At 44.1% G+C, this 15,027-nt stretch overlaps 1 protein-coding gene across 1 annotated transcript; it reads left to right on the forward strand.

Annotated features, from left to right (window-relative positions):
- Positions 1 to 1,917: 1,917 nt before the first annotated feature.
- Positions 1,918 to 13,500, forward strand: LOC708657 (putative protein SSX6). The gene is made up of 7 exons (XM_077988674.1): positions 1,918 to 1,988; positions 4,057 to 4,145; positions 4,583 to 4,697; positions 6,837 to 6,932; positions 9,001 to 9,050; positions 11,025 to 11,160; positions 13,400 to 13,500. Exons 2-7 carry the CDS (start codon positions 4,077 to 4,079, stop codon positions 13,498 to 13,500), a joined length of 567 nt encoding a protein of 188 aa, XP_077844800.1. The 5' UTR covers positions 1,918 to 1,988; positions 4,057 to 4,076.
- Positions 13,501 to 15,027: the final 1,527 nt, after the last annotated feature.

Genomic DNA, 15,027 nt, shown 5'->3' on the forward strand with positions numbered 1-15,027 from the left:
ACTCAGTGAAACTGATTTCAGATTTCTGGCCTCCAGACTTGTGAGAGAATAAATTTATGTTGTTTATGCTACAAAGTTTGTGGTAACTTGTTACAGCAGCCAGAGGGAATTTGGGGTGATTGTAAGGAGTGATGTAAATTATGTTAAAGAACCTTTGCAGTTGTAAGGTACATTCATTCATTCAACAAATAGTCGAGGCAATATAGAAGAGTAATTAAAAGCCCAGACTTTGAGGCTGGGCGTGGGGTGATTCACACCTGTAATCCCAGTGTTTTGGGAAGCCAAGGCAGGAGGATTGCTTGAGGCCAGGAGTTACTTCCAGATCAGCGGGGGCAACACAGCAAGACCCAATCTCTTAAAAAAATTGTTTTAATGAAAAATAAATACATACATTTAAAATTGTATACATTTTAATGTATACATTAAAAATACATACATCCAAAGCACAGACTTTGGACTCAATTCACCTTGGGGGTGAATCCCAGCTCTGTCACCCACTCACTATGTGACCTTGAGCAGACTGCTTAATTCTCTGAGCCTCAGTCTCAACATCTGCACACTGGGGATGATAATAGTATTTAACTCAAGAGAAGGTTGTGAAAATTAATGGGAAGATGCACATAAAGGGCTTTGTGCTGGGCTCAAGGGCCATTGCCCTGTCCCTGCCTTAATAGAGCTCGCTGTCATTTTGGGAGGATCTTAGAGAGATCAGGGCTGTAGATGGAAAGCCCAGAGAGGAACAGGGACATGTTGGAGGTACTAGGGATGGGGGTATGGGAAACTTCTTAAGAGAACTTGACTTATGAGCTCCCTGAAGAACACAGTGGGCCCAAATTACATACTCTTTTTACTACTATTATTGCAAATATTATTAATATCAATAGGTAAAACATATTTCTCGTTCTTTGGTCTTCTAGAAAAAATATATAGAAGTGTTTTTTTAGTTTAAATTTATTTTTAAAAACTTTTTTTTTATAGAAGTGGGGGTCTCACTACGTAGCCCAGATTGTTCTGGAACTCCTGGCCTCAAGTGACCCTACTATCTCCTGCCTCAGCCCCTCAAAGTGTTGGGATTACAGGCGTGAGCCACTGGGACTGGCTCATTGAAATTTTTCTTTTTTTCTTTCTCTCTCTCTGTCTTCTTTTTTTTTAGACAAGATCTTGCTCTGTGGCCCAGGTAGGCAACAGTGGCCGGATCATGGCTCACTGCAACCTCGTACTCCTGGGCTCAAGCAATCCTCCTACCTCAGCCTCCTGAGTAACTAAGACTACAGGCACACTACCTCGTTAATTTTATTATTATTTTTTATTGTAGAGATAAGAGACAGGGTATCGCTCTGTTGCCCAGGCTGGGGTGCACCACGTGATCGTGCCTCACTGCAACCTCTGCCTCCCGGGTTCAAGCAATCCACCAGCTGTGGCCTCCCAAAGTGCTGGGATTATAAGGGTGAGCCACCGTGCACGGCCCAAATTTCTTACGTTAGTAAAGAGTTCCTAGGAAAAATCCCATACATGAAAAAGTTAGAAACTGACAGGAGGGATTTGAGATGGCGACCTGCTTCGTATACACTGCTTATTAAAACTGGATAACAAATGCACCACAGGGGGTGGTGGGGGGGATAGGAAAAATGGCAAGACAAAACCAGCCCATGCGTACTCTGATTTAGAAAGAATTTAAAGAGAAAATCAGAGCATGCGTACTCTGAACTTGGAGTAGCCAATCCCAGGGGACGCTTTAGGCGGGAAAATCAGAGTCTCTGCCCTCGCTTTGAGAAGGTTCTGTCCCTGGAGCCTGGACTGAGAGACCCCACGTCAGCTTGGCTTGTCCCGCCTACTGTTCTGACTTCTAATTGGCCAGATGGAGTTCACTGACTGCCCTGATTGGTCCATCATCCTGGGGCAGTGACATCACAGAATATTTTCTCCTCCTCCAGCCACACTTTGTCGCCAACTGCTGCCGACGTCGCCACCACTGCTTTGTCTCTGAGGTAGGTTCTCTTGAAGGGACACCCTAGATGGGCCAATGGGGGCAGATAGAAAAGGAGGAAGCCTCCGTAGGGGCCTCAAGTGCTTGGGCTTCCCAAAATCTTGAGGACTGAAAGACAACTAATGCCTTTCAGGGCGATCATCATGGAGGAGCCTCCCGCCTCGGCCTCGCGCCTACAGGCCTGTGCCATCCCACCCCTGGAAATATTTTTTCATTTTTGTATTTTAGTAGAGACGGGGATTCGTTATGTCGGCCAGGCTGGCCTCGACTGCCTGGGCTCAAGTAATCCTCCCACCTCGGCCTCGGGACTACAGGCACGCACCACCCCGCCCTCACTAGTATTTTTTATTTTTTAATTTTTTTTTTAGTAGAGACAGTTTCGCCATGTTGGCCAGGCTGGCCTCAATCGGCAGGGCTCAAGCAATCCTCGTGTCTCTGCCTCGGGACTACAGGCACGCACCACCCCGCCCCCACTAATATTTTTTATTTTTCATTTTTTTTAGTAGAGACAGTTTCGCCATGTCGGCCAGGCTGGCCTCAACCGCCTGGGCTCAAGCAGTCCTCCTGTCTCTGCCTCGGGACTACAGGCACGCACCACCCCGCCCCCACTAATATTTTTTATTTTTCCTTTTTTAGTTCAGACGGCTTTGCTGTGTTGGCCAGGCTGGCCTAGACCACCTGGGCTTAAGCAATCCTTCTGCCTTGGCCGCGGGACTACAGAAGGGCACCAGCCTGCCCACGCTTTTTTTTCTTTTTTTTTTTTTTCTTTTAGTAGAAACCGGGTTTCACTATGTTGGCCAGGCTGGCCTCAACCTCCTGGGCTCAAGCGATCCTCCCACCTTGGCCTCAAGTCTACAGGTGTATGCCATTCCACCCCTGCTAGGTTTTTTTTTGGTAGGTATTTTTATTTTTATATTTATTTATTTACTCTTTTTAGAGATGGGGTTTCATTATGTTGGCCAGGTCGGTATTGACCTCCTGGCCTCAAGCAATCCTGCCACCTCGGCCTCAGAACTACAGGCAGGAACCACCTTGCCCATGCTATTTTCTTGTTACTGTTGTTAGTAGGAATGGGGTTTTGCTGTGTTGGCCAGGCTGACCTCGACCTCCTGGGCTCCAGAGATCCTCTTACCTCAGCCTCGGGACTACAGGCATGCACCACCTCACCCCCACTAATACTTTTTATTATTATTTTTTTTTGTAGAGGGTTTCACTAGGTTGGCTAGGCTGGTATCCACCTCGTGGGCTCAAGCGATCCTCCCACCTTGGCCAGCCAAAGTGCTGAGATGTTACAGGCTTGCGCCACCAACCCCAGCTAATTTTTTGTGCTTTTTTTTTTTTTTTTTGTAGAAATGGGAGTTTTGCTATGTTTCCCAGGCTGGTCTTGACCTTGTGGGCTCAAGCGATCTGCACGCCTCGGCCTCCCAAAATGCTGGGATTACAGGCATGAGCAACCGTGCCTGGTCAATTGCTGCAACCTGAAATGCCCCACATTCTCTCTAAGGGATGGCGGGCTCTTCCTTCTTATAATTTACAAATAACCCGGTAATAGCTTCCAAATCCATTCATATTAGCGAAGGTCGTTTGTCTTCAACAGAACAGAACCCCCCATCCCTCTGCCTGATCAAATCCATCACCAAAGAGACCACGTTGTCTCTGGGACTCACTTCCTTTCCTTCATTTATTGAGTGGGGGTGTCAGAACGCCCCCACTCAATAAAATTATACAGTTACGTCCCTGCCTCCCCAACAAGGGTCTGTACATCTTCCAGGGTAAGCCTAGCTCCAGGGAAACTACTAACAACATTAGCTAACCCCCTCCCAAAGACTCAAGGCTGTTTTGCCCATAGGAAACCTGTCATCCCCAATCAGTACTTCTCCCAGAGAGCCCCTGGCTCCCTGTTTTCATCTGACTTCTCCCCATGTCCTTACTCAGGGACAGATAAGCCCTGGATGGAGAAATGCAGCACCTGATTCCAGGTGACTGAATGTGGCCGGCCTTCAGAGATTTCTCCCTCTACAGGACCAAAGGTGCTGTGGCTGGAAAGTCTCAGGCTGTTTCTCTTGCAGGTCAGACTGCTCCCGGTGCCATGAACAGAGACAACGCCTTTGCAAAGAGACCCAGGGATGATGCTAAAACATCAGAGAAGAGAAGCATGGTGAGGTGACCTGGAGGGGGCATAGCAGTAGTTCAGGGCATAGAGTAGGCTGACCAGATTTCTGAGGAGGGGAGGACAGAGGTACTGGGGAAAAGGAGCAGGATCCCAGGGAGATCTGGACCGCTGGGAGCATCCCATCTTCGCTCCGTCATCACCTAGCATCCCTGGAGACAGGTCTGTGGCCGTGCACTGCATTTGGTGAATCTCAGTCCATTCTGCAAGGTGGGAAGAGAGCCAGCCAGCAGCATTAAAGTCTTACTGTGTGGCAGGGGAGAAGCTAGGGAAGGTCCCCATGTTCTCTCAGTTAGCCATGGCATCAACCAGGATGGATTATCATCCCCACTTCCCAGATCCAGCACACAGGAAGCGGCTCCAGCTGAATGGCAGACATGCCTAGCTGAGTCACTGCCAGAATTTCTTTCTTTTTTTTTTCCTAGGCCTTCATTGGTATTACCAAATACTTCTCTAAGAAAGAGTGGGAAAAGATGAAATACTCGGAGAAAATCAACTGTGTGCATATGAAGAGAAAGTATGAGGCCATGACTAAACTAGGTAACAGAAAGTTCTAGGTACAGACAAGTCTGGGGACACATGAGCATCCCTTTTCCTGCTTTGCCTAGTTCTTTTTTTTTTTTTTAATTTATTTATTATTATTATACTTTAAGTTGTAGGGTACATGTGCATAACGTGCAGGTTTGTTACATATGTATACTTGTGCCATGTTGCTGTGCTGCACCCATCAACTCGTCATTTACATCAGGTATAACTCCCAATGCAATCCCTCCCCCCTCCCCCCTCCCCATGATAGGCCCTGGTGTGTGATGTTCCCCTTCCTGAGTCCGAGTGATCTCATTGTTCAGTTCCCACCTATGAGTGAGAACATGCGGTGTTTGGTTTTCTGTTCTTGTGATAGTTTGCTAAGAATGATGGATTCCAGCTGCATCCAAGTCCCTACAAAGGACTCAAACTCATCCTTTTTTATGGCTGCATAGTATTCCATGGTGTATATGTGCCACATTTTCTTAATCCAATCTGTCACTGATGGACATTTGGGTTGATTCCAAGTCTTTGCTATTGTGAATAGTGCTGCAATAAACATACGTGTGCATGTGTCTTTATAGCAGCATAATTTATAATCCTTTGGGTATATGCCCAGTAATGGGATGGCTGGGTCATATGGTACATCTAGTTCTAGATCCTTGAGGAATTGCCATACTGTTTTCCATAATGGTTGAACTAGTTTACAATCCCACCAACAGTGTAAAAGTGTTCCTATTTCTCCACATCCTCTCCAGCACCTGTTGTTTCCTGACTTTTTAATGATCGCCATTCTAACTGGTGTGAGATGGTATCTCATTGTGGTTTTGATTTGCATTTCTCTGATGGCCAGTGATGATGAGCATTTTTTCATGTGTCTGTTGGCTGTATGAATGTCTTCTTTTGAGAAATGTCTGTTCATATCCTTCACCCACTTTTTGATGGGGTTGTTTGTTTTTTTCTTGTAAATGTGTTTGAGTTCTTTGTAGGTTCTGGATATGAGCCCTTTGTCAGATGAGTAGATTGAAAAAATTTTCTCCCATTCTGTAGGTTGCCTGTTCACTCTGATGGTAGTTTCTTTTGCTGTGCAGAAGCTCTTTAGTTTAATGAGATCCCATTTGTCAATTTTGGCTTTTGCTGCCGTTGCTTTTGGTGTTTTAGACATGAAGTCTTTGCCCATGCCTATGTCCTGAATGGTACTACCTAGGTTTTCCTCTAGGATTTTTATGGTATTAGGTCTAACATTTAAGTCTCTAATCCATCTTGAATTAATTTTCGTATAAGGAGTAAGGAAAGGATCCAGTTTCAGCTTTCTACTTATGGCTAGCCAATTTTCCCAGCACCATTTATTAAATAAGGAATCCTTTCCCCATTTCTTGTTTCTCTCAGGTTTGTCAAAGATCAAATGGCTGTAGATGTGTGGTATTATTTCTGAGGACTCTGTTCTGTTCCATTGGTCTATATCTCTGTTTTGGTACCAGTACCGTGCTGTTTTGGTTACTGTAGCCTTGTAGTATAGTTTGAAGTCAGGTAGCGTGATGCCTCCAGCTTTGTTCTTTTGACTTAGGATTGTCTTGTTCTTAGGCTGCAGAAAGTACCCCACATTTTCCTTTTGTGCAGGGAAAAATTGCGAGGCAGCTTCTGGGTGTTCTGCTCTTCCTATCCTGTCAGGGCTGAGGACAGGGGCTGGCCACAGTGGAGCTTATACCTGGATCCTGCACGTTTCTCTCCCATAGGCGTCTTTTCTGATGAGCCTAACTGTCTCTGTGGCATCGCAGCACATCTCCCACCCTACCATCCTTCTCTCGGCTTCTCTCTCTCTCTCTCTTTTGGAGTCAGAGTCTCACTGTTACCTAGGCTAGAGTATAGCAGTGCAATCATAGCTCAATGCAGCCTCGAACTCCAGGGCTCAAGCAATCCTCCTGCCCAGCCTATGGAGTAGCTGAGGCTACAGGCACATGCCACCATGCCCAACTAATTTTATTTTATATTTTGTAGATATGGGGGTCTCTCTGTGTTACCCAGGCTCGTCTTGAACTCCCGGCCTCAAGCAATCCTCCCGCCTCAGCCTCCCAAAGTGCTGGTACTACAGACATGAGCCACCATGCCAGGCCTAAGTTCGTCTTAAGAAAGAAACATTTTGCTTCTTTCTAGGTTTCAATGTCACCCTCCCACCTTTCATGCGTAATAAACGGGCCACAGACTTCCAGGGGAATGATATTGATAATGACCATAACCGCAGGAATGAGGGTGAGTAGATGGGAAGGGGCTGGAAAGGGTCTCCTGAAGCCCAACTGCTTTTCAGCTCAGCTATCTGGGAAGGATCCTCAGGCATTTGTTCCCTCATACACATCAGGGCTGAGTGAAAAAAAAAAATTGCATACAGAAAGTTAACTACAGAGATCATTCATAAAATTATAAAACATGTAAAACAAGAATATGAATATTTATGGATAATAAGCAAATGGAAAATGCATAAAACATGAATGTGAATAAAAAGCCATCAAATTGAGGAGACTGGCTGTAAATGGAGAAGGAGCGGGGGCATGGATTGGTGAGTGCTGCACAGACAGCTTCAGTCATGACTTATTGATAGTGTTTTTATTTGTTTTTGTTTTGTTTTTGTTTTGTTTTGTTTTGTTTTGTTTTTTGAACCGGAGATTCGCTCTTGTTGCCCAGGCTGGAGTGCAGTGGCACAGTCTCAGCCCACTACAACCTCTGCCTCCTGGGTTGAAGAGATTCTCCTGTCTCAGCCTCCTGAGTAGATGGGATTACAGGCGCCGGCCACCATGCCCACCTAGTTTTTGTATTTTTAGTAGAGACGGGGTTTCACCGTGTTGGCCAGGCTGGTCTCAAACTCCTGACCTCAAGTGATCCACCCTCCTCAGCCTCCCAAAGTGCTGGGATTTCAGGCATGAACTATTGCACCCAGCCCGTTAATAGTGTTTCTAACATTCTGAATAAATAAATCAGATCTAACATAGTCATGGGGTAATGTTGAGATGCGACTGAATTCAATATTATTCCCCATACTTTTCTGTGTGTTTGAAATATTTCTTTTTTAAAGGACATGTTGTTCTTGCTAAACACTGTTAATGAATCAAAGCACAGTTAAGAAAATTTTAAGGCCGGACGCTGTGGTTCACGCCTATAATCCCAGCACTTTGGGAGGCCGAGGAGGGCAGATCACCTGAGGTCAGGAGTCCGAGACCAGCCTGACCAACATGGAGAAACCCCGTCTCTACTAAAAAAAAAAGCACAAAATTAGCCGGGCATGGTGGCACATGCCTCTAATCCCAGCGACTAAGGAGGGTGAGGCAGGAGAATCGCTTGAACCTGGGAGACGGAGGTTGCGGTGAGCTGAGATCGCATCATTGCACTCCAGCCTAGGCCACAAGAGCAAAACTCCGTCTCAAAAAAAAAAAAAAAAAAAAAAAATTAAAAGTGAAAAAAAAGAAAATGTTAAAAGTGTAGATTTGCCAAAAACTTCCAGTGATTGTTTCATTAACAGCATGTAGATATTGGATAAATATCATAAGAGAAATGGTGATGAACACATTATGTAATGAAGATTGCTGTTTCTCTGTATTTTATTAAAACCGTAGATAACATAGGGTGAAAAAAAGACAGCTCCTTAGGTAGAGATCTTTGTGCATTTCAGGAATATAAAGGGGACATATGTGTTTACTGGCTCTTCTGCACTGACAATGCAATCATAAGATAAGGTCAGAATGTCCAAACCATCTCTAATAGACCTATTACTCCCCAACTAAACAGGCCAGATTCTACCATCTCCCACAATCACTATAAGAGGTCTGACAATCCAGTGCTTGAGTATCTGCCAAGTTTTTGACATTAAAGGAGTGTCTTTATACTGAAAATATTTCAGAGCCACTGAACTAAATCATCCATGGTTCATCACACATTTAACAGCTTAATATGCATACCATAAGATTCACCCATTTGAAGTGTACAGTGATTTTTAGTTGTTGTACATCTTGAGTGGATACAGTTCAGATTCCCAACTAATCAATTTAATTATTTGGGAAAAAGTAAAAGATACGTAATGACATAAGATGAGACTGTGATGGGGTTTAACCCCCATTTGATAAACCATGAGATGGAAAATTCTGAATTGATGCCACAGATAAATGCACCAACCATGACTAAACATAATTCAGAAGCAAATCTCAAATAACTCCTCAACAGTGAGTGGACTCATAACCCTCTGCTACAGAATTCCCTCATGCAACAGAAGTCTCTCTAGAGTTTGGAAATCTTTACCAACAAAGAAAAATGCTGATGTATTCTCTTTCAGTTGGACGTCCTCAGATGACTTTTGGCAAGCTCCAGAGAATCATCCCGAAGGTGAGTATCTCTCAAATCCAAAGGACCAGAGAACCTTTGTCCCTTCACGGATGTGAACACTGGTAAGAGTGGGAGAATATCAAAAATGCCCTCATTGCCTCCTTCTCCCCATGTCTATCACAACACCTGATGTAGCATCGACAGCTTAATAATACTGAGTTGTGATTCTTAATACTTCCTTTGTTTTCATAGTGATGCCAGATACTATTTTAATAACTTCACATGAAGTAATGTAGTGAATCCATGAGAAGACCTCTATGATGTTGTGTCTGTTATTATCTCCAAATAATAATGAGTCACACACTTCAGTGTTTATAAAAGCCATGTGACTTGGCGCAAATCTTCTAAGTTCTCTGAGCTCCAGATTCCTGGTCCATGAAATGGAAGTGAAGAATCATAGTTCATGTTATAGATCATAATTATCAGCAAAATAATGAAATGAGGCTATCATGGTACAGAGATGTTAAAGAATTTTCCTGAGGCGGAGTGGCAGGGGTAGTTTAATCCAGAGCTCCAAGCCATTTAAAGCTCATTCACGTTTGCATTTATTTATGAAGTTCAGATGTTGCTCACTAGGGATTTACCCCATAGGACTTGCTGGTGCTTCCGTTGAGACACCCATTCTCGCAACAGGAAGGACCAGCTGGCCTCTCCTCTGTTACCAGGGCCGCTTGCATGGCTTAGGAATTGCTTTGACTGTTGGCCCCTCCTTGAGCTCCTTGAGGGCCTTGTCTGCACCTGGGGCATCTGGGAAGCCCCAATCCCAGCCCAGGGGATCCCTCGGAGGTGCCTGAATGAGTGATCCCACAAGTGCAGATTCAACTCTGGTTTAGAGGGTAAAGGAATGTGGGAGTTGGGTTGCCAGTGTGGAGACCAAATTCAAAGAAGTAAACAGAAAGGTGTTAATTGTTGTTATTATTATTATTACATTTAAACAGTATTTACAAGCTCAGAGAGTACTTTCCCTTAGCCTATTTTACATGTATTGTTCACTATTTCATAAGTGAGGAGGCTGAGTAAAAAGTAGCTTAAGGGCCAGGCCCGATGGCTCACGAGTGTAATCCCAGCATTTTGGGAGGCCGAGGTGGGCAGATCATGAGGTCAAGAGATAGCATCCTGCCCAACATGGTGAAACCTCATCTTTACTAAAAATACAAAACTTAGTGGGGCGTGGTAGTGCCTGCCTGTAGTCCCAGCTACTCAGGAGGCTAAGACAGGGGAATCACTTGACCCGGGGGAGGGGGAGATTGCAGTGAGCTGAGATCTCGCTACTGCACTCTAGCCTGGTGACAGAGCGATACTTTGTCTCAAAAAGAAAAAAGAAAAGCAAAGAAAAAAGTAGCTTAAGATTGTTGGTCAGTGACATATCCCAATGTAACCAGAATTGGTATGGGTACCATCTCACTGAATTCCACATTCAATGTTGGTGCCTCTCTAGGGTGGTATGCCATATCTGGTACTGCTTTGTTTGCTGCCTAGATTAATTTCAGCAAACCATTTCTTTCCCTCTCCCTTCCTTGTATTCATCTCCCCACAGTATCTTTCCCAGCAGTGTTTTGTCCCCTCGCTACGTATTTACATTTAGACTCCCAGCAACTGACTACAAGCCTTTATGGGATCCCTTGTATTTTATAGAAGCTCTTCCATTTGTAGACCTTTTGAATTCTTAGAATGCTATTTTTCTCCAAATCTTCTGTATACCACACTCTCAATTACATGGAGATTTCTGCTGTTTGCACAAATGTCAGTCTTAAAAGAGTGTGAAGATAAGCATTCTAGCCCTGGAAGCCCCATTCATTTAGGCCATTCCTTTCACTTCTAACCTCCCAGTTTCTCCTTATTTAGGTAAGTGTAACTCTCCCAGCGTTGCTGAGAATATTGATTAAAGTAATGCATGTGAAGACGCTTTGTAAACTCTAAAGCACTATAGAAATTTCACTGATACTGTTTATCTGTGACCTTCACATTGTAAAGATAATGCTCAAGAAGCCAGCAGAGGAAGGACATGATTCAAAGGGAGTACCAGAAGCATCTGGCCCACAAAATGATGGGAAACAGCTGTGCCCCCCGGGAAAACCAAATACCTCTGAGAAGATTAACAAGAGATCTGGTAAGAGGAAACAATTCAGGAGCAACCACTATAGCTTCCCTGGCTATGTTCAGGTGTGTGGACTGGGTGCGTGGCATGGATCCCAGACAAGCCTGGGTCCAGGCTGGGCTGAGGAGCTCACCCAGCTCCAGATGAGATGTTAGAGATGACTTTCAGAGACACAGACTGGAGTTGTAAAAAACCACGTGTCTTGGGGCAAGTCTTCCAAATTTTCTCAGTTCCAGATTCGTAGTCCGTAAGATAGAAATAAAGAATCATAGTTCATAAATTGTTTGGAGGCATTAAATTAAATCTAGAAGCCCGATGACGTGAAAGGTGCTCAAGCAATTTTATCTGTGATTACCTGGGATCATATCTTAGTCAGCTCAATGCCTGATACCCAACACATGTGTACTTCAGAGATATTGCAGGTTCCGTTCCAGACCACTGCAATAAAGTGGGTCACACACATTGTTTTTTGTTTGTTTCACAGTGCATAAAAACATTATGTTTACACTATAGTGTAGTCTACTAAGTGTGCAATAGCGTTATGTGTAAAAATGTACATACCTTAATTTTAAAATAATTCGTTGTTAAAAATGCAAACAATCTTCTGAGCCTTCAGTGAGTCACACTCTTTTTGCTGGTGGAGGGTCTTGCCTCGGTGTTGATGGCTGCTGGCTGATCAAGGTGGTGGTTGCTGAAGGGTGGAGTGGCTGTGGCAGTTTCTTAAAAGAAGACAACAATGAAATTTGCCACATTGATTAGCTCTCCCTTTCATGAAAGATTTCTCTGTACTATGTGATGCTATTGGATAGCATTTTACTCACAGTAGAACTTCTTTCAAAGTTAGAGTCAATCCTCTCTAGCTATGAAAGTTTTAGATGGCATCACCTTCCAATAGAAGGCTATTTTATCTATATTGAAAATCTGTTGTTTAGTGTAGCCACCTTTATCAGTGATCTTAGCTAGATCTTCTGCATAGGTTGCTTCAGCTTCTCCATCAGGGTTTGCTGCTTCACCTTGCACTTTTATGTTACAGAGACGGCTTCTTTCCTTAAATCTCACGAACCAACCTCTGCTAGCATCCGACATTTCTTTTGCAACTTCGTCACCCTCTCAGCTTTCATGGACTTGAAGAGAGTTCGGGTCTTGCTCTGAATTAGACTTTGGTTTAAGGGAATGTTGTGGCTGGTTTCATCTTCTATCCTGACCACTCAACTTTTCTCTATTTCAGCAGCTTGGCTGTTTGGTTCAAGAGGCCTAGCTTTCAGCCTATCTTGGCCTTCCTCAATAACCTTGGCCATTTCTAGCTTCTGATTTAATGTGAGAGACATGTGACTCTTCCTTTCATTTGAACACATAGCCACCATTGTAGGGTTCTTCATCATCCTAATTTCAGTGTTGCTGTGTCTCAGGAAATAGGGAGGCCCAAGAGGAGGAGAGATGGGGAACAGCTCATCAATGGAGCAGTCAGAACACACACAACATTGATCAATTACGTTCCTCATCTTCTGTAGGGGCAGTTCCTGGTACCCCCAAAACATTTACACACAACAGCGTGACTGTAGTCAATAATAAGTTAATCACACATTTAAAAATAACTAAAAGAGTGTAAATGGATTGTTTGTAACACAAGGATAAATGGTTGAGGGCATGGAGACCCTATTTTCCATGATGTGATTATTACGCATGGCATGCCTGTGTCAAAGCATCTTACATACCCCATAAGAATATACACCTACTGTGTACCCACAAAAATAAAAAACAAAAATTACTTTAAAAGACCAAAAAACAACAAAAACATTTGCAATAATAATATCAAAGCTCACAGATCACAGATCACAACAGACATAATAATAGTTGAAAAGTGTAAAATTGGTGAGAATTCCCCCCAAAAAGTTGCACTATCTGCGAAGCACTATAAAAATGAGGTGCAATAAAACAAGGTATGCCTGTGTGCCCTTAGCAAATATGTGCAGAACGAAAGGAGGTATGGTTGAATGTTCCTGTAAGTGAAGAGGTTGGGAATCTAAACCTCACAACGGAAGGAGCCAGAAGCTAAAACTTTAATTGGCATTTGGCCTGTATTGGTGTGGGTCTAAGGTCTCAGCCTCTCTAAGCCAGAGAATGTGAAAAACTGGAAAAAGAAGACCCATGGGCACTTGGGAGAGGGGAGGCATCTCCACTTTTGGAGAAAACAGAACCTAACACTCTCCAGCCTACCCAACCCTCATCTTCCAACTCTTCTCCATTATAGGACCCAAAAGGGGGAAACATGCCTGGACCCACAGGCTGCGTGAGAGAAAGCAGTTGGTGATTTATGAAGAGATCAGCGACCCTGAGGAAGATGACGAGTAACTCCGTAAGTGAACTTTCAGCTCATCCACCACATCCCTGCAGATGTGCTATTCTGTTACAGTACCAGTATCCCATCTTGTCACTTGTTCCCCGAATCATTCCCTTCTCATAATTTTCTAGGGTACAGCATTGAGGCTGAATGATGAGATTTCCCATGCTCTTTCTACTCCCTGCCCTGTATATCCAGGGTTCCTCCCTACCCAGGATGCTGTGGGTTCCCAAACCCCAGGTCAGTCCTGATACGTGGGCCACACCTTCCTCTAGCCTAGAAATGGATAAACCAGGCAAGGAAGTTACTGTGGCATGTGCAGATGGTTCACTTCGAGGAACCGTGGAAAGCGTGTGCAGGTCCTGAGGTAGGGCAGAATCGGAGTGTACAGGGTCTGCACATCAGGAGGAGTTGAGATTGAGTTATCAGGCAGTGGCAACTCACTGCCACTTACTTTCCTTCTCTCTTCTTGCCTCAGCCTCAGAGATATGACACATGCCCATGATGAGAAGCAGAATTTGGTGACCTTTCAAGAACATGGGCATGGCTGCGGACCCCTCGTCATCAGGTGTATAGCAAGTGAAAGCGAGTGTTTACAACAGTGAAAAGTTGAGCATCATTTTTCTTAGTGTGCCAAGACTTCGTTGTTAGCATTTCCGTTGTATTTTCTTACAGTATGCCATTCTGTTAGATATTAGCATTTTCATTGATGAGCAAGACATACTTAATGCATATTTTGGTCTGTGTATCCATGTACCTACCTCAGAAAACAAGTATTGTCAGGTATTCTCTGCATAGAATAGCAAAGCACTTCCCTCCTCTCTCTCCAGATGTGGCGATTGACAGCAGGTCTGAGTGTTTAATTTCAGATTTTTCCTCTGCATTTACACACCACACACACACACACACACACACACACACACACACCCCACACACCAAGTACCACTATAAGTATCTCCCATCTGCATTTCCCTATTGCCATGTGTCCTGGTCAAGTCCCTCCACACCCTGTTTTCTTTTCAGCCTGTACTCCCCTCATCCGATTCCCCTATATCAGTTACTGACAGTTAATAAACATTTGCAAACGTTACCCGGTTGTTTGCTTCTCCCATTATTGTGCACACAGCTCTTTGCAAGTGTGTGAATATTTATTAGGAAAGATTCTTAGAAGTGGAATGGCTGTATCAAAGGAGTCATTTATTCAACAAAACCCTAATGAGTGCATCCTCGTGCTGAGCGCTGTTCTAGGTGCTGGAGAGACATCAGGGAAGAAGGCAGGCAGATGTTCCTGACCACCATTCTAGAGGAGGATGTTTCCAGTTGTTGGTTTTGTCTGTTTGTTTGTTTGTCTGTTTTTTCTACAGATGGGGTCTTCCTCTGTCCAGGCTGGAGTGCAGTAGCATCATCATAGCTCAATGCAGCCTTGAACTCCTGGGCTCAAGCGATCCTTCCACCTTGGCCTCCTAAAGTGCTAGGATTCAGGTGTGAGCCTCTGTGCCTGGCCTCCAGTTTTTATTTTGATAGAGACCATACACTTA

This window comes from Macaca mulatta, chromosome X (assembly GCF_049350105.2).
Source record: "Macaca mulatta isolate MMU2019108-1 chromosome X, T2T-MMU8v2.0, whole genome shotgun sequence".
Taxonomy (NCBI): Eukaryota; Metazoa; Chordata; class Mammalia; order Primates; family Cercopithecidae; genus Macaca; species Macaca mulatta.

Bases quoted from the DNA above. Each gene is read 5' to 3' on its own strand.
- LOC708657 (XM_077988674.1), top strand. From the start codon at position 4,077: ATGAACAGAGACAACGCCTTTGCAAAGAGACCCAGGGATGATGCTAAA. The intron at 4,146-4,582 runs GTGAGGTGACCT...TTTTTTTCCTAG, and splicing joins CATCAGAGAAGAGAAGCATG to GCCTTCATTGGTATTACCAA. The intron at 4,698-6,836 runs GTAACAGAAAGT...GCTTCTTTCTAG, and splicing joins TGAGGCCATGACTAAACTAG to GTTTCAATGTCACCCTCCCA.